General features: G+C 49.1%; 5 protein-coding genes across 7 annotated transcripts; 2 read left to right on the forward strand and 3 right to left on the reverse strand.

The window, feature by feature from the left end:
- Positions 1 to 352: 352 nt before the first annotated feature.
- On the reverse strand, positions 353 to 2,648 carry SURF6 (surfeit 6). The gene is made up of 4 exons (XM_080356053.1): positions 2,392 to 2,648; positions 1,853 to 2,068; positions 1,504 to 1,595; positions 353 to 1,048 (listed from the first exon to the last, which is right to left on the reverse strand). The coding sequence occupies exons 1-4, from the start codon at positions 2,483 to 2,485 to the stop codon at positions 377 to 379; spliced, it is 1,074 nt and encodes a 357-aa protein (XP_080212179.1). The 5' UTR covers positions 2,486 to 2,648; the 3' UTR covers positions 353 to 376.
- A 392-nt stretch (positions 2,649 to 3,040) lies between these two features.
- MED22 (mediator complex subunit 22) lies at positions 3,041 to 9,643 on the reverse strand. Of its 2 annotated transcripts, none has more exons than XM_080356055.1 (4): positions 9,504 to 9,643; positions 8,763 to 8,843; positions 8,222 to 8,430; positions 3,041 to 4,535 (listed from the first exon to the last, which is right to left on the reverse strand). In XM_080356055.1, exons 1-4 carry the CDS (start codon positions 9,624 to 9,626, stop codon positions 4,343 to 4,345), a joined length of 606 nt encoding a protein of 201 aa, XP_080212181.1. In that variant the 5' UTR covers positions 9,627 to 9,643; the 3' UTR covers positions 3,041 to 4,342. The 2 variants fall into 2 exon arrangements, with proteins under 2 accessions (XP_080212181.1, XP_080212180.1); XM_080356054.1 differs by having other exon boundaries at positions 3,047 to 4,541.
- A 66-nt stretch (positions 9,644 to 9,709) lies between these two features.
- RPL7A (ribosomal protein L7a) lies at positions 9,710 to 13,894 on the forward strand. The gene is made up of 8 exons (XM_080356205.1): positions 9,710 to 9,751; positions 10,346 to 10,466; positions 10,903 to 11,052; positions 11,779 to 11,919; positions 12,278 to 12,357; positions 12,685 to 12,815; positions 13,153 to 13,222; positions 13,726 to 13,894. The coding sequence occupies exons 1-8, from the start codon at positions 9,749 to 9,751 to the stop codon at positions 13,828 to 13,830; spliced, it is 801 nt and encodes a 266-aa protein (XP_080212331.1). The 5' UTR covers positions 9,710 to 9,748; the 3' UTR covers positions 13,831 to 13,894.
- A 322-nt stretch (positions 13,895 to 14,216) lies between these two features.
- On the reverse strand, positions 14,217 to 18,492 carry SURF1 (SURF1 cytochrome c oxidase assembly factor). Its single transcript, XM_080356202.1, has 9 exons — positions 18,346 to 18,492; positions 17,320 to 17,401; positions 17,068 to 17,195; positions 16,618 to 16,700; positions 16,294 to 16,485; positions 15,935 to 16,007; positions 15,398 to 15,560; positions 14,911 to 14,992; positions 14,217 to 14,711 (listed from the first exon to the last, which is right to left on the reverse strand). The coding sequence occupies exons 1-9, from the start codon at positions 18,409 to 18,411 to the stop codon at positions 14,645 to 14,647; spliced, it is 936 nt and encodes a 311-aa protein (XP_080212328.1). The 5' UTR covers positions 18,412 to 18,492; the 3' UTR covers positions 14,217 to 14,644.
- Positions 18,493 to 18,502: 10 nt separating this feature from the next.
- Positions 18,503 to 21,462, forward strand: SURF2 (surfeit 2). 2 transcript variants are annotated; one of them, XR_013923042.1, is made up of 6 exons: positions 18,503 to 18,656; positions 18,953 to 19,107; positions 19,332 to 19,435; positions 19,833 to 20,024; positions 20,591 to 20,892; positions 21,364 to 21,462. XR_013923042.1 is itself a non-coding variant. In XM_080356203.1 (6 exons), the coding sequence occupies exons 1-6, from the start codon at positions 18,549 to 18,551 to the stop codon at positions 21,445 to 21,447; spliced, it is 810 nt and encodes a 269-aa protein (XP_080212329.1). In that variant the 5' UTR covers positions 18,503 to 18,548; the 3' UTR covers positions 21,448 to 21,462. The 2 variants fall into 2 exon arrangements, 1 of the variants encoding a protein (XP_080212329.1); XM_080356203.1 differs by having other exon boundaries at positions 20,591 to 20,757.
- The last annotated feature ends 1 nt before the right edge of the window (position 21,463 follows it).

Genomic DNA, 21,463 nt, shown 5'->3' on the forward strand with positions numbered 1-21,463 from the left:
GGAGGGCTGAACCGCCTCCTGTGGTGATTTAGCGGCGCTGAGGGGACCGGGCTGAGGCGGGAAGCGCCCGCGGCCCGCGCGCTCCCCTCGAGGCGGCAAACGGGCGGGAGGGGCGCGTGGCGCGGAGGCTTCGCCGTTGCCATGGCAGCGCGGGAGCGGAGCCTGGGCAAGCCCCGCCCCTTCGAGACCACGCCTCCTCGAGGCTCCACCCACCCACCCCGGCAGGCGCATGTTACAATAAATCAGCCAGAGGGCGTTTCTTTGCGATAGGAAATTTAATTAACACACACTTACCAAACTTTTTTAAAAATTATTAAACAGTCCCCCCCACCCCGCCCCAGCAGAACGTCCCTTCCCTGGAGCAGCTGCCGCGCTCTCACGTTAAACCAGCTTTTTTCAAGTCCTCCGGCAGAACCCGGCCTTTCTTCCTGGCCCTCGCTTTCTTCTTCTCCATCTTGTCCTTCTTCTTCTTCTGGATGTTCTTGCGGCGCTTTTCCTGCCGCTGCTGCATCCTTTCCACCACTTTTTCCGTCCGCTTCTCCCACTGCCTCTGGCGTTGTGCTTTACGCTTCTCCTTACGCTTCAGGGCTTCTTTCAGACGCTCCTCGTCATCACGGATCTTTACGCCTTCTGCCTTGTAGAGAACATTTGTCCACTTCATCTTGTTCTCCAGCTCCTGAGCTTTCTGCTGGTCCTTATCCTTGAGCTCCTCCAGTTTATTCTTCCTGGTCTCCAGCCTGCTCAGCAGCTGCTTGTAGTTCCTGCCTGTCAGAGGAGTGATGTTGCCTTTCACCGCTTTCCTCTTCTCTTTCTTCTTCTGGATCTTGCTCAACTCGTTCTCTCCATGGACCTCAACCCTGTTATAGACAATCTCAGACGTGCTCTCCTCCTTTTTGCTTTCTGGCTCCACCGGTACCTCCTCAGGTTCTTTTTTCTCCATTTTTGCCTTCATCTTCAACTCCTTTCTTCGGCGCTTCTTTCTCTCTCTCTCGTACTTCCTGCGCTGCCTCCTCTCCAGGACTGCAGGGGGTAATTCTTTAGCATCGTCCTAAAAAGGAGAGACATAAACCAGAAGCTTTAAAGGGATAAAGCAGAATTAAGAGTGGGATGTCCTCAAGTTCCTGATACCAAACTTCTCCTACGAAATACACCACTTGTGACAAGAAGCTGGGGGTTCAGCTTTTAGATACTAAACACAAAAAAGCATTTAAAACCCTTTACTCTCATTTAACACTCAATAGCTATGTCCTCGTTCGGGCTTTTAGTGTTTCTCTTTGTCCTAAAAATCCCCAGGGCCAGGCTCTCCTCCAAATCAGGTCTTTTCTCACAATTTTCCCAGCCCACAGAACACACACACATCTCCAGCAATACCCACAGACGCTTCCTGAGGAGATGGAATTAGCGCAAACCCTGAGCCTTGGTAGATCCTACGTTCCCTGGGAGCCTAAGGAGAATTTACATGGTATAAACACACATATAGATACATATGAAGAGTTTTCATACTTGTCCAGAAGCTTTTTTAATCTTCTCGTGTAGTCTCTGACGTAAGAGATTCATCGCGGAAAAAGAAGGGGAACCAAGTTCACTTTTGCTCCCTGAAAAAGAGAGGAAAATAGATAAAAATCTGTGATTCAGACTAAATGCTCCTGGTCCAGAGAGCCACCCAGTGGTGACATTACAAATTTACATCCATATGCACAAGCTTTTAGGGCACGTGGAATAAGCAAAGACGTTTTCAATTCAGCTGAACTTCTGAAAAGCTTTCCAAACTCTGTATGTGTGATGCAACTCAAACGCAGCCACCTCAGCTCAGGTAACTTTGACCAGGCAATGGCAACGCTGGTGTTCTTACCTGTGACCAAGCTCTCATTTCTGCTCTGTGTAGCACCTTGTGGAGGTGATTTGCTGGCCTGAGGAGCTGATTTCTGTCCTGGGGGAGGTTTATTGGTGTTAGAGGCAGCTTGTTTGATTGAAGGAACATTTGTCTTCTCAGCTTGCTTCCTGGGCTTCTTTCTCTTCTTCTTCTTGAGCTGTCTGCCAGCATCCTCGGGCTGGCCTGGTGTCGACACTGGAAGGCAGAGCCAAATCACACAACATGCAGTTATTTCTGAAGAATAAAGTTCCAGCATTGCAACAGCACATCTCAGTCTTCAAAAATTCCATCGCTTAGGATGTATTTAAATAGAGTCGAACACTCTTGCACACCTCAGCTCCCCCACATCCGATCACCACGTGAGCAGAACTGCTCACAGTCCCGTATTTCAGAAGAAATTGTTTATTTTTTCTTAAAAAACGACACAACATCACTCGCCCGGGCAAACCCGCCCCAAGCGCAGACTCCCCCAAACCGGCCCCGGGGGGACAAAGGCCGAGATACGATCGTTCCGTTACCGAATTTTCTCTTCCGCGGCTCCGGGCCGTTCTGCGCGCAGACCCTCCTGGCCAAGCCCTGCAGGTAGGAGTCCTGCGCGGCCAGGCTGGCCATGCTCGCCCCGCGGTGGCCCCGGCTCAGCGCGGACAGGCCGCGCAGCCCCGGCTGGGCCGCAGAGGCGCCGCTCCCGCCCCAGCGCACCGGGAGGACAGCGGCATCCTCCTCATGCGGCACTCCGCCGGGAAGTGGCGTCGGCGCGCCGCGCCGGAAGTGACGGCATCGCAGTGCGAGGCGGCAAGAACCGGCGCCAAGAGCCGCCGTGGGTGATGAGCCAGACGGGAGGCGCTCGGGTCGCCCCGCTGGCCCCGTTTCCCCGGCCACCACTCGCAGGCTGTGCCCCGGTTCGCTCCGGCTCCGATCTGGAGCTCCCAAACCCCGATTTGTGATGACGGGGTCGGAGGAGACAGACCCGTAACCGGTTCGGTCTGTAGCTGCCAGAGTCCCGCCTGGCCGGGGTGCGCGGTGCCCAGTACCGGCGGGTGTCCCGGTACCGGCGGTCTCTGGGCACGGAGCAGGGGTTTCCTTCAGAGCCGTGGGGAACACTTGTCCCAACGCACACTCAACACCATCAGGTTGTCACGAAGCCTTGTGGCTGAAAACACACGCTTGAACAATTACACAAAGGAGTTAGTTTTATTAAACCACTTAATTACAAAAAAGAAATGGAATGGAAGAACAATGGGACAAAAGTTATGGCAAAATTCACATTCTAAGGAAGGAGACGCTACAGCAGAACACCAGAGAAGTTCAATGCAGCCGCCAGAATGCACGGGCGGCTCCGCGGTGCCCACGACACCTGGAACAACTGCCAAGGGAACGGGCAGAAGCACCGAACGTGCTGCTTTGGAAGGAAACTGCGAGTAACCGAGTGTCCCTCCCTGCAGCCCAGTCACCTCCAGACCTATCCGGTGAAATTAGGAGCCAAAAGAAATGCCAGGTTGGTGTTGGCTCAGGCTGTGTGAGCAGAAAGTTTCTGTGTAAACACTGGAAAAGGAAGCAGATTAACTGAAGTGCTTCTATCTGCAGCCTTGAGCAAGTGGCACCATCAACACCTCAGTCCGATTCCTTGGTTTTCCAAACTGCTCTTGGATAAGGGGCTCTTGGGAGCCTCTTTCAAACAACTATGAGCATGAAGTTCAAGTTTGTGAAGCGCTCTGACAGTGTAAAAACTACTACAAGCTTCTTACTCTAGTTCAGTAGAACAGAGGTTGTCAGATGCCATTCTGAGAGAGCTTTAAAGCATCCAGAACGTCAATAAGCTTGGCAAGTGGTGTAAAAACCCCCAAACACTCACTGCCCCCACATTTGGCTCGAGTTTATCCCACAAAAGTTCAAGTCCCAACATTCCAGATTGAACTTGCTGATAGAAATACTTTGTTTCCAATGTCTGGAGAAAAGTGAATGTTTGGTAAATAAAAACAACTGAAATAAACTTTGAAAAGACATACCCAAAAAACCATGACTGACCTGATTAAAGTACAACAAACTCAATGCTGACCTGACATAAATGGGTGAAGTACTTCTCATGTGAGTCATTCTTCACATTTTAACAGAAAAAAAATCTGCAGGAATGCTCTGTTTGTGGTTGCTGGGTTGTTTTTTTCTCTTCCTACAGCTTCCACATGGAAACAAACTGGATTTCTAACAAACTCTACACATAACTACCACGTAAAAGCAAACCTAACTCTAATTTGTTAGAACAATCAGCTTTGTTATTTACTTATCGTGTTCTCTTAAGGGCGAGGAACACTCATGGCAACGTCCCAGGGTGGAGAAAGCACCGGGGCCACCCAGTGGGCAGAAACCTGTCACCACAGCTCCAGTGCCTTCTGGCAGAGGGAGATGCTCGATACAGCAGGTGGAAGACGTCCAGCAGCCAGGAGGAACAGCTTTGGCAGCAGAGGATCCTCTTCAGGAGTGCTCCACAGGGCCTGCCCCGTGCCCGTTGACGTGGGGGTGCGACGGGGTTGAGCTCTGGGAGGTGGCGACGCTCTGCTCTGCTGTGGCAGCTGTCAGAGGCATGGAGAGGCTTTCGGGGGAGAGCGTGGCAAAGTCTTGTCTCCAGTAGGCTTCGCACAGCGGCAGATCATTGCTGTCACACAGACTGTAGCTTTCCAGAACAAACAACCCCAGGAAGGAGAGACAGCCGGGGCAAGAGGGAGGGAGAGGTTGGGAGAAGCAAGACAGAAGCAAAGCATTAAGAAAATGGCAAAAAACCAATCATGGAGGTAAGGTCTGTGATCACAAATTCATCAAAAGTCCTGTGAGACTGGGCTTCCCTAAGATACCCTTAAGGGTTGGTCTTGAACGTCATGGATCAGGGGAATTTCAGAGACAGAACTGTTGCTACAGACTGAAACGGGGGCTCAATTCTCATCCAGATGCTCTGAGTCCCCAAAGAGATCTGGGCTGAAGTTGGCACCCCAAAGATGGGAGTTCTGCTACTGATTTGAGTGAGGCAAGGAACTCATCCAGAATTATTCTACTTCGAATTAGATCACAACCTATGTGAGGAAAAAAAAAAATATAGAAATCCTGCCCCTGTGAGGATAAAGAAGAAACCTCTTTGCACCCTTGCCCTTTCAATAAACTGCTCCACAGAACATCTGGGTCTTCCTACTGAAGCTCCCCAGCCTGATTATAACATACTAATGGCTCCTACCATTTTCAGCAGAACCCAAGCTGTTCTAAAAGCAGCTTGGTGGATTTGACCACTGCAGAGCTGGATGAACCAGCAGCATGGGAAAGTCATGCTTTTAAACAACTGGCTCATTCTTGCCTGTGCTCTGAGGAAAACATAATGTGGAAGGGCCAAAACTAAAAATTATGAAAGAAAAAGGAACAAAACCGAAATAAATTCCAAAGAGAGGAAGGAGCTGTGCACAGAGACACCCAAGACAAAGTGAGCGCTGGAGCAGAAAGCAGCTTGCGTTCAAAGTAAAACAAACCCAATGGGTCAAGTGATTTTGTTGTTGCAGCTTTATTTACATTTTTAATGTATGGACTTGAATCGATGCTTTGGGGAGTATTTTAAGTGCAGAGATACGAGACACTTCAAATTGCACAAACATGAAACATGTTGAGATTTAACCCCACACTCAAGACAGCTCCTGTGATCTCAGAGAAGGGAGCGATGGAACAAAAACACAAGTTTTGGGGTTAGGATGAGAGAAGGCAAGCTAGAGTTGGAGTTACCGCTTTGGGGAATAAGCACACAAAGCACTAGTTGAAAGCGTCTACTTCTGAGCTCTCTTCTGGCTGGTTTTGCCATAGAAGTAAAACAGATACAGGTTTTATATCTGAGGCCTTTGTAAAATCCTTTGGATGCCCTTCCCTACAGTCCCCAACACACCATGAGGACGGGTTCAATCAGCAAAGACCTTCAGCGCTGAACCAGAACTATGAGTCATCTGTCAGTCTCAGACCTCAGGCCGTTGTTTTCAAGAAGAACCTGGCCAGAGCATCCACCACATTTTGGCAGGTGCCAACATTTTATCTGAATGAGAAGCGTAAGTGTTTCTCCTGCTGCTCCAGTTAGAACAGGCCTGAAAGTCTAAGCTTTGCCTCTCACCTAACACTACTCAGAAGTCAGGGTGAATGCGCAGCTGCTGCCCAGCCCACAGCAGCAATGCCCAGCCTGCTGCTCTGCCCTTTGACTGCGGGTTTGTCATTGCTGGGAAGGGACCTCCCCGCTCCCCTTGGGGCAGGTGGCCAGGTCTGTGTGCAGAGGAACAGCTCTAGGAAACCACCTGAACACAGGGACTGAAAGCAAAGGTTCCTTCAGAACAATCTATTCAGCTTTAGTGTCACAGTCCTGCTTTCAGGTCTCATCAAAACCCCCACGTCCACATAAAAAACCTGGCAACGAAACCTGACCTTACGCCTGTTAGTTACATTGGACTGTGCACCTCTTGATAAATCCTGCAGGATCAAGCCCTGTGAGAAAGTAATGGATGGTGCAGAGAAGTGACCCCAGCTGGGCTCCCAGGTCAGCACAGAACGCCCGTTTGTGTGCAAATTAGCTATTGCATTTACAGCCATTTAAACACGATTATCACTCCGCGACTATGTGACATAACATAAACCCTTTTTCCCACATTAGACAATAAGCTTTCATTAAAAATATCTTAGTGCTCTCATTATAAAAGGGCTGAATAAATCACTGTTTCTATATTTACACACACATGCAATTTCTTTGGTGCAGAAAAAGACAGGAAAAAGCACAGGAAGGGAACAAGTGCTAAAAGCAAACGATCAAGTGCTACATGACGTGAGGCTTCAGTGGAGGGATCACAGCTCTGCAGTTGCCAAGTTTCCTCCCCTTGCGTTGACTCTTTGCCCAAAGGCAAATCAATTTGCTGTACGCCAATGGTCATGCTTAAGTGCCAGCTCTGTTACAAAAGGTTACTCTACATGGCACTAGGTGAACAGACCACGCCAGCACGGTTAGAACCTCTTAGTCCAGAAGTTAAAGCTACTGCCAGAGCGGTCACAGGCTGGTGACAGCATGGGAGGAGCACGTCTGGCACATGTGAGGCACTATCAGCTCATGCCGCATCACAGTGGATGCAGCTCATCGCTGTGCTGTATGCAGCCTAAGTCATGGGCGCATCCCTGAGCTACCAAGGCACGGGCTGGTGCTTGGGTTTGTGACCACCCCTCTTCATTCCGAGATATTCCTAGGATCCCTTGCCACCTCTCAAAAAATTGTGTAAAGTTTGAAAAACAACTCTAAATCTGTACCTCAAGTTGTCTTCCTATGTTGCAGCAATTCCTAAGCTATATCAATATCTTTTTACTCTTGAAAAGTGTAAATTACCCATACATAACGGCCTAACTTCCAAAGATACTGAGCCATTAGGGGTTTAGTTGACTCAGATGGGGCTATAGACATTCAGCATTTTTAGAAAGAAGGGAAAAGCAAAAATAGAAAATCTGGTCATTAAGATTTTAAATAAAATTTTGAAAATTTTAGTTTTGTTTAAAAGTCATAGCACTATCGCACTGACTTCACTTAGCTGGGATAGTGCAGCCAAAATAATCAGGTTCTCATTTGTTTTCTCCTGCTTTCATTTACTGCATCATCAACTAGAAGTGCTGGAGTGCAGAAAATAAAATTAAAAAATAAAGTGTCTGAACTCTCTGAAGTCTGTTTCCTATGAGTCTTTTAAAAAAGTGTTAAAAATCCCACAAACAAATCAGTAATAAGTCTTCCATAGAAAATCCTATGACTGCTTCAGAATTCAATGAAACTGAGCATCTCTTTTTTGCTCATTTCAAACATTCTCCCCAGCAGGACTCCAGGCAGCTGGGGACAGCAAAGGGTGAAGGCACAAGGTGTTACATGGTCACTTGTGAAAGAACTCCCCACGAAGATGTGATCTCATCTAACGTGAGGATCCAGCTCAGCAAGTTAGTCTCTCCAGGGAAAGAGAGAGGCTTCTCCAGAGGGATAGTCAGAGACAAGCCTACACCCTCAAGCAGATTGATCTCCTTTTACAAAGGAAGCCGAAACAAATTATCTGTCGAACCTACCAAACTAAAGCAGGCACCTAGAGCTGGATGCTGTGCATACCTCTTTCACTATGGCATTTATACCCTGTAGGGTATCTACAAAGAAAAGGCAATGGCTTTAGTTACAGAAAAAGAGTTTGACCCAATTAAAAACAGCAGTGAAGTTTTGCTGGGAACATTCTCAAGACCTGCACTGTAAGGACTACTTGTTTGTCTGGACTAACCACCCCAAAAGAGTTGGACTCATAAGGCAGAAATCCGCTGCCTTATTTGTACCTGGAAGAGTAATATTCTTCTTCTAGCTCGTACAGGTCAATGGAGATCTCATCACGTAGTGCAATCAGCTTCTTGTCACATTCCTCCTGCAAGTTTCTCAGCTGCTGGTTGCGCTGGTTGATAGCTTCGTTCACAGAGGGGAAATCATTGAGGATCAAGAACTGCTTCAGGTCAGACACAAGTTTCATCAGGGACTCACCAGCTCGGACCTTGTAGCAGGGAGAAAAATCATATAGCACATAGCGTATCTAAACAGTACTTTGCTCCAAGTCTTAAACAAGATCTCCCAAGCTGCTCCTTCAGCACAAGCCTTGAATAAAGCAGAAACTCCCATATTACGTGAGGATTCTGACAGAAGCCTGTAGCTCACAAGCCAGGCTACCCAGGCTTTTCCTCTAGTGAAGAAATTCACCCAAGAGCCACCCTAAATCCCAAGTTACTCCTTGTGAGTGTTACAAAGACTGCCCTAGATGCAGTAATGAGCCCAACAGCTCCCAAATGAAGTGCTGCCTGCGGATTTGAACCACAGAGCGCTACTCACAATGTTTGCAGCTCGGACGTGCATCTCATAGTTATCTTGTTCACCCTGAGTTGCTCGAGATACTTGAGTTTCATCCTCAATCTAAAGAAAAAAGTATACACATCCACCTTTACATACTAGAATCACAATACATGATTACTACATTATAAAGCATCGCATTTTAGTTAATCCACACGTGGAATCCCTGGGCTGGTCTCTGGACTAGACACCCCTGGATCATCTTTACTACCATTCCCCTTTGGTTCTCCCCAGTTCAGCAACATCGCTTTGCTGCCCACAGCTGGGACGCAGGGAGGCCAGCAGCAGCCGGGGAGAACTGAGGGAATAAACCCTCTTCATTCCCTCACAGCTGCTCTCAGGGGAGACATACCCCCCCTGTCAGCCCCTGCCCTCCCCTCATGGCGGCTCCTTCTCCCCTCAGGGGTTTCGCTCTCAGAGCCGCCCTCTCTCCCCTCAGGTCCCTTGTTCTCCCCTCACACCTCAAGGGCTTTTTTCTCCCCTCAGGGCCCTTGCTCTCCCCTCACACCTCAAGGGCTTTTTTTCTCTCCTCAGGTCCCTTGTTCTCCCCTCACACCTCAAGGGCTTTTTTTCTCCCCTCAGGTCCCTTGTTCTCCCCTCACACCTCAAGGGCTTTTTTGTCCCCTCAGGGCCGCCGACTCTCCCCTCAGGGGCCCCAATCCCCCCTCAAAGTCGCCCCTGGGGAAAACCCCCACCCAGGGCTCGGCTACAGCCCAGGCCAACCTTGGCCGTCTTGATGATTTCGGTGAAGTTGTCCAGTATGGACTTGACATCGTCCTTGAGGCGCTTGTTGTAGGACTGCAGCAGCGTCTCCTTACTCTGCGGCAGCACCCGCTGCTGCGCCATGGCTGCCCGCGCGCCCGGCCCCGCTCCCTCAAGCCCCGCCCCCGCCGTCCTCTCGCGAGACGTCGCGCCCCATAGATATTTCCCGGCATGCATTGCTGCCTCTTTCTCTTCCTTAGTCCAAGATGGTGAGTGGCAGTGGGGCTCGGGCGGGGTTGGGGTCATCCGCCGCCATCCATCCCCATCGCTGCGCGGCGGCGTGGCACGGAGAGCCGCGCGGGTGCTCGGAAGCCTGAAGGGGTGGTGGAGGGGTGTTTCGTGCCCGGTTTGCCGTGACCGGCGATGATTCCGGGGGAGGCCGAATCTGGGCCTACTCGCCGGTAGCGCGGCGCCACCCGGCCCAGCGACTGGGGCTTCTCCCGGCTCGGGCTGCGGGAGCGGGGCAGCTCGGCCAGGCTGCTGCGTTTTTTCCAGTGTGGGGCGAATCTCAGCCCGGGCTCGGTGTCCGGTAACCGCGGTGGGTTTTGGGGAGCGCCAGCTGCTCCTTGAGCGGTTCCATACCCGCCGAGGAGAGAAAGATGCGATATCAAACCGTGTCTTTCTCAAGGAGGTTTATAAACTTTTCTACGTCAAAGCGAAGGACTTGATCTCTCTAGGAGAACGAGGCTGCTAGGCTGGGGCAATGCCTGGGAAAATGCATTTGCAAGTGGGACTGAAAGCTCTTTGAAGTACACAAATATGAGAGGCAAAAGATGGAAAGAGAGTGTATTTCTTACTTGCAGCCGAAAGGAAAGAAGGCCAAGGGCAAGAAGGTGGCACCAGCTCCTGCTGTAGTCAAGAAGCAGGAGGCCAAGAAGGTTGTCAACCCCCTCTTTGAGAAGAGGCCCAAGAACTTTGGCATTGGTGAGTAAGTAGAAATTTGGGATACTTGTTCAAGGGTTTTTTGGTTTAGAGACAGATGTCTAAATTGTAAACAGAAGGGTGTTGTAATAAAGCTATAGTGTGAAGAGTGATGAAGGCAGTTGCCTTGCAGTTAAGAGCTGTCCTTTGTTAGGTGCATGAAGGTGGTTATAGACAATTTGCTCAATTTTCCATATTAAAAAGATGCCTTATGTGATTCTATTGTGATGAATCTCGTGCTTTTGCACATGGCGTGGTAAATCAATTCAGATTTCTGTAGTGCTGTTTTTGTATGGTGTGCAGATGATGTGAAAGAATATTTGCTATCTGAGTGATAGTGCTGACATATCACCACCAAGATCACTGATGCACTCCTGCCCATTCCACACTGCTGCTCTGTGGGTGAGGAACAGCTTTGAATTAAAGCCTGTATTTTCAGGACAGGATATCCAGCCGAAGCGTGATCTCACACGTTTTGTGAAATGGCCACGCTACATCAGGCTGCAGCGCCAGAGGTCCATTCTCTACAAACGCTTGAAGGTGCCTCCTGCCATTAACCAGTTCACTCAGGCCTTGGATCGCCAGACAGGTAAGGATGTGCCCCAAAAATTGTCTTGGCTTGGGTCATTATTGGGATATGATCAGCAAAGGAAAGAAAGGAAAATAAGACAATAAGGGTAAGCTGGAGAGTATCTTTGGAAGCCTTTCAGGCTTTAATAGTGACTGGGGAGATGTCAGCAGCAAGCTGCTGTCTGAATTTGCTGCCTTAATTCTTGATAGGGATAGAAAATACCTAATTTCCTATTTAATTACCTAAACCCAGGATTATCTTAACTGCATGTTTGTATCGGAGTCCCTTCTTCCAGCTTGATGTAGAACATGGAAGATTCTTTCAACTGTGTAAACAGATAGTTCGAGAAGTCTGTATGAGTGCAGGCTCTTGCAGGCTGACACTGAAACGGGAAGAGAAGACTTCAGGTCTTCTGTGAACAAGTAAATAGGCTTTTCCAGGTGACAGTGTCTATGCTGCTTGCTTTAAAGAAGAAGGTTTACCACATTTCACTGTAATTGCTGTGAGAGTCTACAGCCATTTCCTCATCCAGGCAGTGCAGAGATGCACATAGAGGTGAATACGAGCTCTGCAGGCGCCCTGCTACCTCGGCCCTTGCACTGTGCAAATGATGCCAACCTTGCAGTCTAAATACACTTGATGACAACCACCAAGATCGCTGATGCACTGCAGTCTTTCTAAAAGTAATGCTCAAGATTTTTTTCAGTTCATGCAACTAACTAACCAGTAGATGTTCTCTTCCAGCTACACAGCTCCTGAAGCTGGCGCACAAATACAGGCCAGAAAATAAGCAAGAGAAGAAGCAGAGGCTACTGGCTCGTGCTGAGCAGAAAGCTGCAGGAAAGGGAGATGCTCCAACTAAGCGACCACCGGTCCTCCGAGCAGGTAATTTTGTATGTGGACTTGGCTGTTTGCATATAAGGGAGTGTGGTATTTAGGTAGAAAACTCGAGAGTTGGTGCTCTACTCCAGCCACACAGAATTGGACAAGCTATTGCAATGATGTATGAATTTCTTCACCTGAGCTCAAAGTGAAGAGCAAAATAGACGAGCTTTTTAACCCTGAGCTTTAGCACATTGTCCATGGAATATTATCTCTTTGCTACTGAATGGATGTGAAAAGTTTTCATACTGTTGATAATCAAGCTGCACTGTGTGGAATCTGAGCTGGTTGCATGAGGCTTAAATGAAAGCTCTGAACACAGACTGAGCGGAATCAAAGCTTACTTGTAACTTTTTTTCAGGTATTAACACTGTCACAACTCTGGTAGAGAACAAGAAAGCTCAGCTTGTCGTTATTGCTCATGATGTAGACCCCATTGAGGTAAGTGTGCTCACTGGTACATCTTACTGGTGTAACTTAAGCTGAGGTCAGAACTGGGCTTGGGGTGAAAATGCATTTTAGGCTAAGTTTATTGTGTGAAAAAATTAAGCATAAAAACTCTTTATTTACTAGAACTAGAATGCTTATGCATGTTCATAGTTACCAGGAGGCTTGGCCCTTGCAATGATGTATGAATTTCTTCACCTGAATCAACAATGAAGAGCAAAACGAGCTTTTTAACACTGAGCAATTGCCACAGCCCAGGCTGATTCACAGAATAAGAACATGTTTGCCCTCAGTTATACAGCACGCTCCCTTTCTTTTCAGCTGGTGGTCTTCTTGCCAGCTCTGTGCCGCAAGATGGGAGTGCCGTACTGCATCATCAAGGGCAAAGCCAGACTGGGCCGACTGGTCCACAGGAAAACTTGCACCTCTGTTGCTTTCACCCAAGTTAACCCGTAAGTATTCTGTGTGCAGCCTCCATTCCCTGTAGTGGAGAAAGCAACTGCTTGTAAGCAGAGAACTATACTTGAGTCTCTCTAGTTTCAAGTAGTAACACTAAATAAAATACTACCTCTGTAAGAAGAGCTCTGTTGGATCCTGATTATTTTAGTTAATTTTAATCTGAGCAGTGCATGTTCCTAAAGCACTGATGGTTGGGGTGGTTTACCCTTTGCGTATGATGCTTAACTTGAAAAATCACATAGCCACTACAAGCACCTAAATCCTGAGGTGAAAGATGTATGGAAAATGTTAAATTGAGGCTCTAAAGGAATTAAAACTTATCACCAACAGGGAGGATAAGGGAGCCCTTGCAAAGCTGGTGGAGGCTGTCAAGACCAACTACAATGACAGATATGATGAGGTAAGATTCTCCATGCTTCCACCCTCTTAATTTATACTGTTATTTATACTGTTACCCTCCCCAAAATCTTCCCAGTGAAATGCAGATTATTTCAGACATAGTGACATCAGATTTGAGCCTGTTGGGGGTGTTGTACCAAGATTTGCTTACAGTGTATCCAGATTCTTTACCTGATTGTGGGCTAAATTGTGAACACCGTCATCAAGTTAGGAGTAAAGGGAGCTATTGCAGGGCTAGGATGGAGCTAAGGCAACAGCTTCAGCCAGGCTCAGCTCATCCCCTAAATCCAGATGTTAAGTGATAGCAGAATCCAGCACCATTCATGGGGAAAAATTTTAACCTCTTGCATCTCTGCTCTGAAATGCAGTTCCCTGCTTGACTCTGTGGGACTTTGTAGTTGAGGGAGCTCTTCCCCTTGTGCAGCAAGGAGTGGAATTGAGCAAGTGGACTGAATGATGTATTAAGAGATTGTATGAGACATCTAACCTGTTCTTTCTTTGCAGATCCGTCGTCACTGGGGTGGTAACGTCTTGGGTCCAAAATCAGTGGCTCGCATTGCTAAGCTTGAAAAAGCAAAGGCTAAGGAACTGGCTACCAAGCTGGGCTGAAGATGTACTGGATTGGTACCATGTTTTCTGTACATAAAAATAATAAACCCCAGATGAAGTTTCAGTGGTCTCTTATAACACTTCACCAGGTGTGGGGTCTGTAATGCCTCTTCTGGGGCAAGACTGGTTTGTGAAGGCTAAAGTGGGAGAAGAATCTGGACCTTCTTGTCCTTCTGTTCTTCCCAGGCTGCTGACGTGGTCTTTGCAGCATTGTTGGATGCTACCAAGCTTGGTACGGCTCCAGCTGAGGTAGCTGCTTGTTTTGGCTACTCCTCGTGCGCTTGCAAAGCCACAGGCTGCTTTACCCAGCTAGACTGGAGTAGCCACAATAACCTTTAGTGCAGGTCTGTCACTGAGGTGTAAGATGTACAACGCAAGTCACAAGGTACCAATAGTCCCTCTCTTTATTCTGGTGCAACTGCTGTGACCCACTCCTGACTTCAGGAATGACTACTCAGTGTAAAGCATTTGATTCACAAAATCCCTTGCTGTCTTTTGGAAAATGCAGCAGTGGAGGAGTTAAAACTACCACCCACGATAGAAAATTGTATCCTGAGATGTCTAGAGAAGCTGATTTATGCATTAGCCTCAACAGCCACTTAATAATTTTGAAGTTCAGTGCTTCCAAGCTGCAGCCAAACACACTGGTAGGAGCTCAGTCTGTGTCTTGCTTAAAGTCTGTAGCTTGATTGCTGCATATGTTTACCGAACATGCCCTGAACCTCTGGGTGCTTTAGTTACTCAGGACTGACCAGAGTGCTCTCTTCCACAAAAGTCTGCTCTTGATCAGGACAGAAGAGATCAGCCCTTCCCCTCACAGAGGCATCTTCTGTATAAATTTTCTGTACCACAAGAATGAAGTTGCAGCACATAAGCCATACCTACGAAAGAGAACAAAACCACACATTTACTTCTTTTTACGATCGACTCAACCTCCTGAACTGTGCTATGGTGCAATAAAACAATTATTTCAGATCACTGTGCAAATGTTAAAAGTTTTAGGCAGGGGCAAGAATGCCAGGCAGAGCTTTCTGATAGGATGGGATGTGGAAGGTGGATGGGACGCTCGCTGTGACTCACCAGGTGATAATGTACTGCATGTGCTCGTTCCTCAGGCTGACTCTTGTCTGGCCCCCGATGGGCCCCCCTGGGACTGTGCTTCCTGCAGGTACAAACAAGGCACAAGTTAAATCTGTAGTTGCACCACGTAGAGCTGCCCTTGCTGTGAGAAAGGGGATGAAGGTGAGAAGTCTTTCCCTGCTTCTCTTTCTCACGCAATGGTGTTCCCAGTTCACCAGCAAAGCCAGAGCTGTGGGGTAAGTGGCTGGTTGTGCTTGAACCCCACTTGCACCTCTTGCACTATTTACCCCCCGCCCAGTGCTGCCTGTCACCTTCAAAAGAGCAAACCTAGCAGAGTACACAAAGATGCAATATCTTAGACTCAAAGGTCTTTTCTAATACACGATTCATGATTCTACCTTTCCAAGTGCCCTGAGGAAATATAGAACTAAACGGAAAGGGAGACTGACATGATCTAGAGATGGGGTTGGGTTCCTCTGTGACTTACTGAAATCTGCGTCGATAAAGATGGGCTCAGCGCCGGTCACCTTGGCCATCGCCTCCAGGTCACGGTAGTGCCAACGGTTTTTCTCTATGTTATTTTCAGGCACAAAAGGTTTCCGGGTTTCCGATAACCTCACCACACCAGTGAGATCAATTTCATCCTCAATCTGAAGAGAAGTGCAAGGGAGAAAAAAGGAACTGAATGTCAAGGTTCATTTCATATTCTGGCACACAAGATCCTGGTAGAAAAATATGGCACTTGTAGGGTCTGATTATAAACCAAGGGGTTGTGCCCTGCAGTGGGGCAGTGCTGTCACAGCAGGGAAAAAGGCAGATCAAGAACATCTCCTTGTTTGTGATAAAAACATTACTCACTTAAAAAACATGGGAAGAAAAGGTTTATTTTTGAGAAGTGAAATGACTATTCAAGTAATGTCCCGTGATTCTGAACGTGGCTTCTGCCTCTCTAGGTTTGTCAATAGTGCCTCTGGGTGATCACAGGGCAAAAGGTGACACACAACATTCCCTGTACCCCCCTTACCTGTCCCTTCAGCCTGGTCTCCGGTTTCAGTTTCTTTTTGGGCACAAATCCTCGGTTGACTAAAATCGTGACCCTAGAGTTACATAAAGAAGTAAGGCCCATGAGTGAAATGAAGTTTATTTTTGCTTCTGCCTAGAACTAAGTGCCAAAGAAAGAAGCAACCCATACATTTAGTGCCCCTTTTTGTGTCAGAGTGCGCATTATAAGGGAATTTAAATACGATTTTGAATTAAGCCTCAGACCTAAAGACTCTGAGAGATGCCTTTTAAGGGAGAAATTTATATAAACTCAACCATCGTGATTCAGCTTTTCAAAACACAGGTGAGTTGCTCACATGAACATGACTTTAACTAACTTACCCTAGTTCTGTGCAGTAGAAAGGAGTAATGACATTTGCTCCGTTTTCCGGGTGGGATGTCAGCCGCCCGGCTTCTCTGGCTTCTCGCTCAGGGTCCACAAGTGACCGTGGCAAAATGTAGAGCTCCTTGGAGTGGTCAAAATGCCCTCGGACCTTTACAGGTCTGTACTCCAGTTCCTTCAGTTCCATGGGGCTGCACGGAACAGGATGAAAACAAAATCATGGCTGTGTGATAGGCATATCAAATTAGGGCAAATTGTAGGATTCTCTTTGCCCCAGCACACTGTCAGTGCTCTGCAGACAATAACTATCTCAGCTTCCTTACTCTAACGTCAGAGGGATGGGCTCTGATGTAATTCTTGATGCCAGTTGTGCAATCAAATCCAGTTTCCACTTGCGTCGCTGAACCTGAAAGCGCACAAACACAAAAGTAATTCCTCGTGGTAGAACAGAGCAATGTAATAACCCCACGAAGCCTTAAAATCTTTGTCATGATTTTCTCCCCAGACATGGCTTAAAACTGGGTAATTAGAGATATGAAAGTGGAGGCTACTGGCTTCATTTTGAGGAAATATTTATAGTGAAATATAAGTGTAAAAAATAAGCAGCTCTCCTTTAAAGACTTACAAATGGACACTTGGAAAATAGAAAGGTAAAAATAACAGCAAGTCTTTACCCGGCCTGTGATTTGAACTAGATTAAACAGCCAGAGATGGAAAACTCTGACAGCCCTCGAGTGCTCATCCCTTGAAAAAAATGAAATATTTATTGGTACCTGCCAAGTGCCAAGACAGAACGTGGCCAGAGGGACCAGGAGAAGCCCCCATTTGAGTAAAACATCCTCTCCAGATGTGTCAGCAGCTGTTGTAGAACTTCGTGGTCTGCACAACCTCAAACACAGATCTAGAGGAAAACAGAATGAGGAACAGGATTTGTACAGGAGAGGAGATGCCAAATTCCTGCAGGAAGTGTCATCCCTTACTATAAGGTTAAAACGAATCAGAAACACAAACAAATCTGTTCTTACCTTTAGTCTGCTGGACCAGCCCAGAGCCTGCTTTACTCAGGGGATAGCCAAAAAACGTTCTTCTGATCAAGCACTGTGATACCTACATGAAACAAAAAAGATCCCTTATAATGTCTCTGCTTTGTAAAATTCGTATTAGATTATATCAGTTGCCTCAGTGATTGCACAGAGTTCTGTTTACCCATTGACTTAAATCTCATCTGAGCAACCACTTGAGAAACACTACAGATAAGGTTAGAATTTAAAATAAACAAAACAAAAAATGATCTTTCCCTTTCCAGCCATGCTATCAGCAAAAACACACACCATCGTAATTTGTTCTTGAAATAAACACCAGCCGAGCACCTTCCCTCCCGCTCCCTCCCCTTTCCAGACACATTCACAGCCTTTTTGCCACCGATTCCTCTCATTTTTGCCACCGCTTCTCCCCGGACAGTGAAATCGGTCCCCACAGCGCGACGGGGGCACCGACCCACGGCAGACAAGGCCCCGGGGCCTCGGGCAGGGCCGGGGGCAGGGCCGGGGTCTTGCCCGGCCCCGTTCCCCTCACCAGGCCCCGTTCCCCTCACCGGGCCCTGTTCCCCTCACCGGGTCCCGTTCCCCTCACCCGGTCTCGCTCCCCTCAGGCTTAACCTGTTCCTCTCACCGGGTCCCGTTCCCCTCACCCGGTCTCGCTCCCCTCAGGCTTAACCTGTTCCCCTCACCGGGTCCCGTTCCCCTCACCCGGTCTCGCTCCCCTCAGGCTTAACCTGTTCCTCTCACCGGGTCCCGTTCCCCTCACCCGGTCTCGCTCCCCTCAGGCTTAACCTGTTCCCCTCACCGGGTCCCGTTCCCCTCACCCGGTCTCGCTCCCCTCAGGCTTAACCTGTTCCTCTCACCGGTCCCGTTCCCCTCACCGGTCCTGCTCCCCTCACCCGATTCCGCTCGCCTCACCTGGCCCCGTTCCCCTCACCGGCCCCGCTCCCCTCACTGGCCCCGTTCCCTTCAGGTCTCACCCACTCCCCTCACCGGCCCCGCTCCCCTCACCCGTTCCCGTCGCTCCCGCAGCAGCCGCGGCCCCGCGCGCAGCAGCAGCAGCCGCCCCGTCGCCATGGCAACGCCGCCACCGTCCCCCTCGCCGCCACCGGCCACCGGCCCAGACAGTCCCGGCGCGGGCGGGCTCCTCTCTAGCCACCCCTCTCTATGGTGCCGGCTGCTCGCACCGGAAGTGGAAGCGCGCTCCGGTCTGCATGGCGGGGCCGGGGCCTGTGGGTGGCGCGGCCATGGCGGAGGTGCCGGAGCGGGAGCGGCTCTTCCTGCGGCAGCACCCGCTCCTCAGCCTCGCGGAGCCGGGCAAGGTGGGGCCGGGTCGTGCGGGGCTGCGGGGCGCCGGGGCTGCCCCTGGAGGGGGGCTGTGGTGACTCCCTGCGGGATTATTGAGGGGTGGCTGAGGGGAGAGCAGGCCCGTTGGTGCCGGGCCGGGGAGGGTTCCCCGGCAGATCCCATCGGCCCCAGTGGCTCCCTGCCCCGGGGGCTTCTCCGCTGCTGTGGAAGTCGGGGTGGTTGGGGAGGAGGGTGGTTCTGGGACCCGGAGCCCCCTCCTGCCCTCCCCATCCCGGCTGATCCCCGGCCGCACCGCCCGGTTCTCCTGCAGGTGAGGTGCCGCCTGACAGGCCACGAGATGCCGTGTCGGCTCTCGGAGCTGCAGGCCTATACTAACGGCAAGAAGTACCAGCGGCTGATAAAGACGGCCAGAGAGTTTGACTACGCCAAGTTTGAGCCCCACATAGTGCCCAGCACAAAGAACCTGTACGTATTCTTGCTCTCGTGCGTTGTGCTTCACACAGTGTTCCATCTCAGAAATAAAGCAGTTGAGCTTTACAAAGTTCTTGAGTGTTTATGGGTTTGGGGGAAACTGGGAAAGTCTTTATAAAGTGTTTAACAACTTTGAGCGCAGTGCTTGTAAGTGAAAAGTTATAAAGTAATAGCATACTCAAACTCTGTTGTTCCTTCTTCCTCTCTGCATCTGTCAGACACCAGCTGTTTTGCAAGCTCACTCTCCGGCACATCAACAAGTTTCCAGAGCACGTGCTGCGTCACGTCCAAGGGAAGCGCTATCAGAAGGCCCTAAAAACATGTAAGTAGCTTTTCTGAAGATATAACCAGACAACATTTTTCCCTGAGCTGTTGAGATTCCAGTTAAATTTCCTTTAGATGGACAGTGATGTTCTGCTATTGCTGGGTGTGCTCCAGAGTGAGGAAGGCAGATCCAGGTGTAGAGGGCAATAGGCCCTTGGAACATCCTTACTCGAGAGGAGCGGTTCTAAAATTTGCCTGGAGAGGGTGGTTGACATGTCCGGCACAGTCTGTGTGTTAACAACTTTCCAGGCTTTGATGGTATCGCTGTAGATTATGTGAATGTGTATCAGAGTTGGAGCTTGACGTACTTTTGAGTTGCATTCAGTATAAACTAGAGATGGGAACGAAAGGACTGGGGCGGCTGGGAAGGCTCGCTAAGTGCTGCTCCCTGTTAGATGAGCAGTGCCAGAAGGAAGGAGTGGAGTACGTCCCCGCCTGCTTGCAGCAGAAGAAGCAGCGGCCGCAGCACCCTGATGACCAGACGAATGGGAGCACGCGACCTCACAGAAAAGAGGAGTTCTGGGAGCCAAAGTCTAGCGATGAGGATGGAGCGGAGACAGACGACAGCATGAGCGACCTGTACCCACGTGAGTAAGAATATTGGTATCCTCCATGTTCTAAAGGGAGTTTGCTGGCTAATTTTCTCCCAGCTTCTTTATCCTGCTGCTCGTGTGCCGGAGGCCTGAGAGTTCCATCCCGCTGGGGGTTCTTCTGTTTCAGAAAAGCTTATCACTACCGAATAAAAAATAGCAGTTATCACTAAGTTGGATTACTTAAGGTGTGAGGGGAGGGGTGCAAGATCCACTGGGATTTGTGGCTTTAGGCACCTCCACTTCCCTCATTTCTCAGCAAGTCCTCGGGTCTGACAGAAGCTGGTGAGGCCGTTCTGACTGATATTGGGAGCAGGAGAGCAGGGGTGGAACACACAGAACCACCTGTGCTGAACGGTTCCCAGAACTGGGCCAGTGAGAGCACCCAGCGCTTTTCTAATAAAACACCAGTGTGTATTTCCCAAGGATTTCAGTAGTGACTCGTATGTGTTCCAGGAATGGAAGCAGCTTGGCAAATCACCTTTAAGATGCCCTCAAAGCTAGGGGGAGGCAGAGCCTGTGTGCACAGGGAACTGCTCCTGAGCTACGTCTTTGTATTTTAGCTGCGCTCTTCCCAGAAAAAAGCCTGGCAGCTCCACAGACCACAAAGAGCAGCGATGACTTTGCAACAGACAGCGAGGATGAGGGGGCCAAGCAGAATGGTGACGTGAACGGCAAGGATGGTGGAAGAATGGATGTCAGCAGAGCAGCTGGCAACAAAAGAGGAAAGGTGGGAATCACGCTGCTGCGTGGGAGCGCAGAACCGGGATCCCAGCCTGTAGGTGTTTGATCTGTTCCTGTCTGAGAACCGGCAGAAGGTGCAAAGCTGTTGAGAATAGATTTTCCCCGTGTGCCAGCCACCGAGGTGTGAATTACTGCTAGTAAATGTTTATCCCATCTGCTTTAACCAGGGATGTTCCTGCCTGTATAAACTGCTCGTCTTTGACGGGTTCCTGCTGCACGCTTGTTTTAACTGTGTGCAGGGAGTTAACAGGGAGACTGCTGCGTCTTATGGGATCCGTAACTTTCCTCCCCAAAATGTCACATACATAAAGATGGATAAACCTGTAGCTCTCTAAGGCAGCCCCTGAGGAAGGGACTGGATCTTTATAACCATATCAAACTGGAAAGCGAGGGCTGGATGAAGTTCAGGTTCATTTCTGTGAGGAGATCGCCACTGTCTCTAAGGAAACCATGTGCTTGACTTGCAGGACAGGGCTGGGCTTGTTTGGTCTGTTGGTCAAGGAAACCACACTCAGTTTTTCTTTAAGTTCTCCTGGGCAGGGCTGGATTTGGGTTTTGGAAATAAGCCTATTTTTTTCTTTTTTCTTTATAGAAACAGTCAGGCCCTTTAAAGAAGAAATTCAAGAGTCATCATCGAAAACCCAAGAAATTCAAGCAAGCAACAAACGGCAAATAAATTTTATGGTAACTAC

This window comes from Nesoenas mayeri (genome assembly GCF_963082525.1).
Source record: "Nesoenas mayeri genome assembly, chromosome: 18".
Taxonomy (NCBI): domain Eukaryota; kingdom Metazoa; phylum Chordata; class Aves; order Columbiformes; family Columbidae; genus Nesoenas; species Nesoenas mayeri.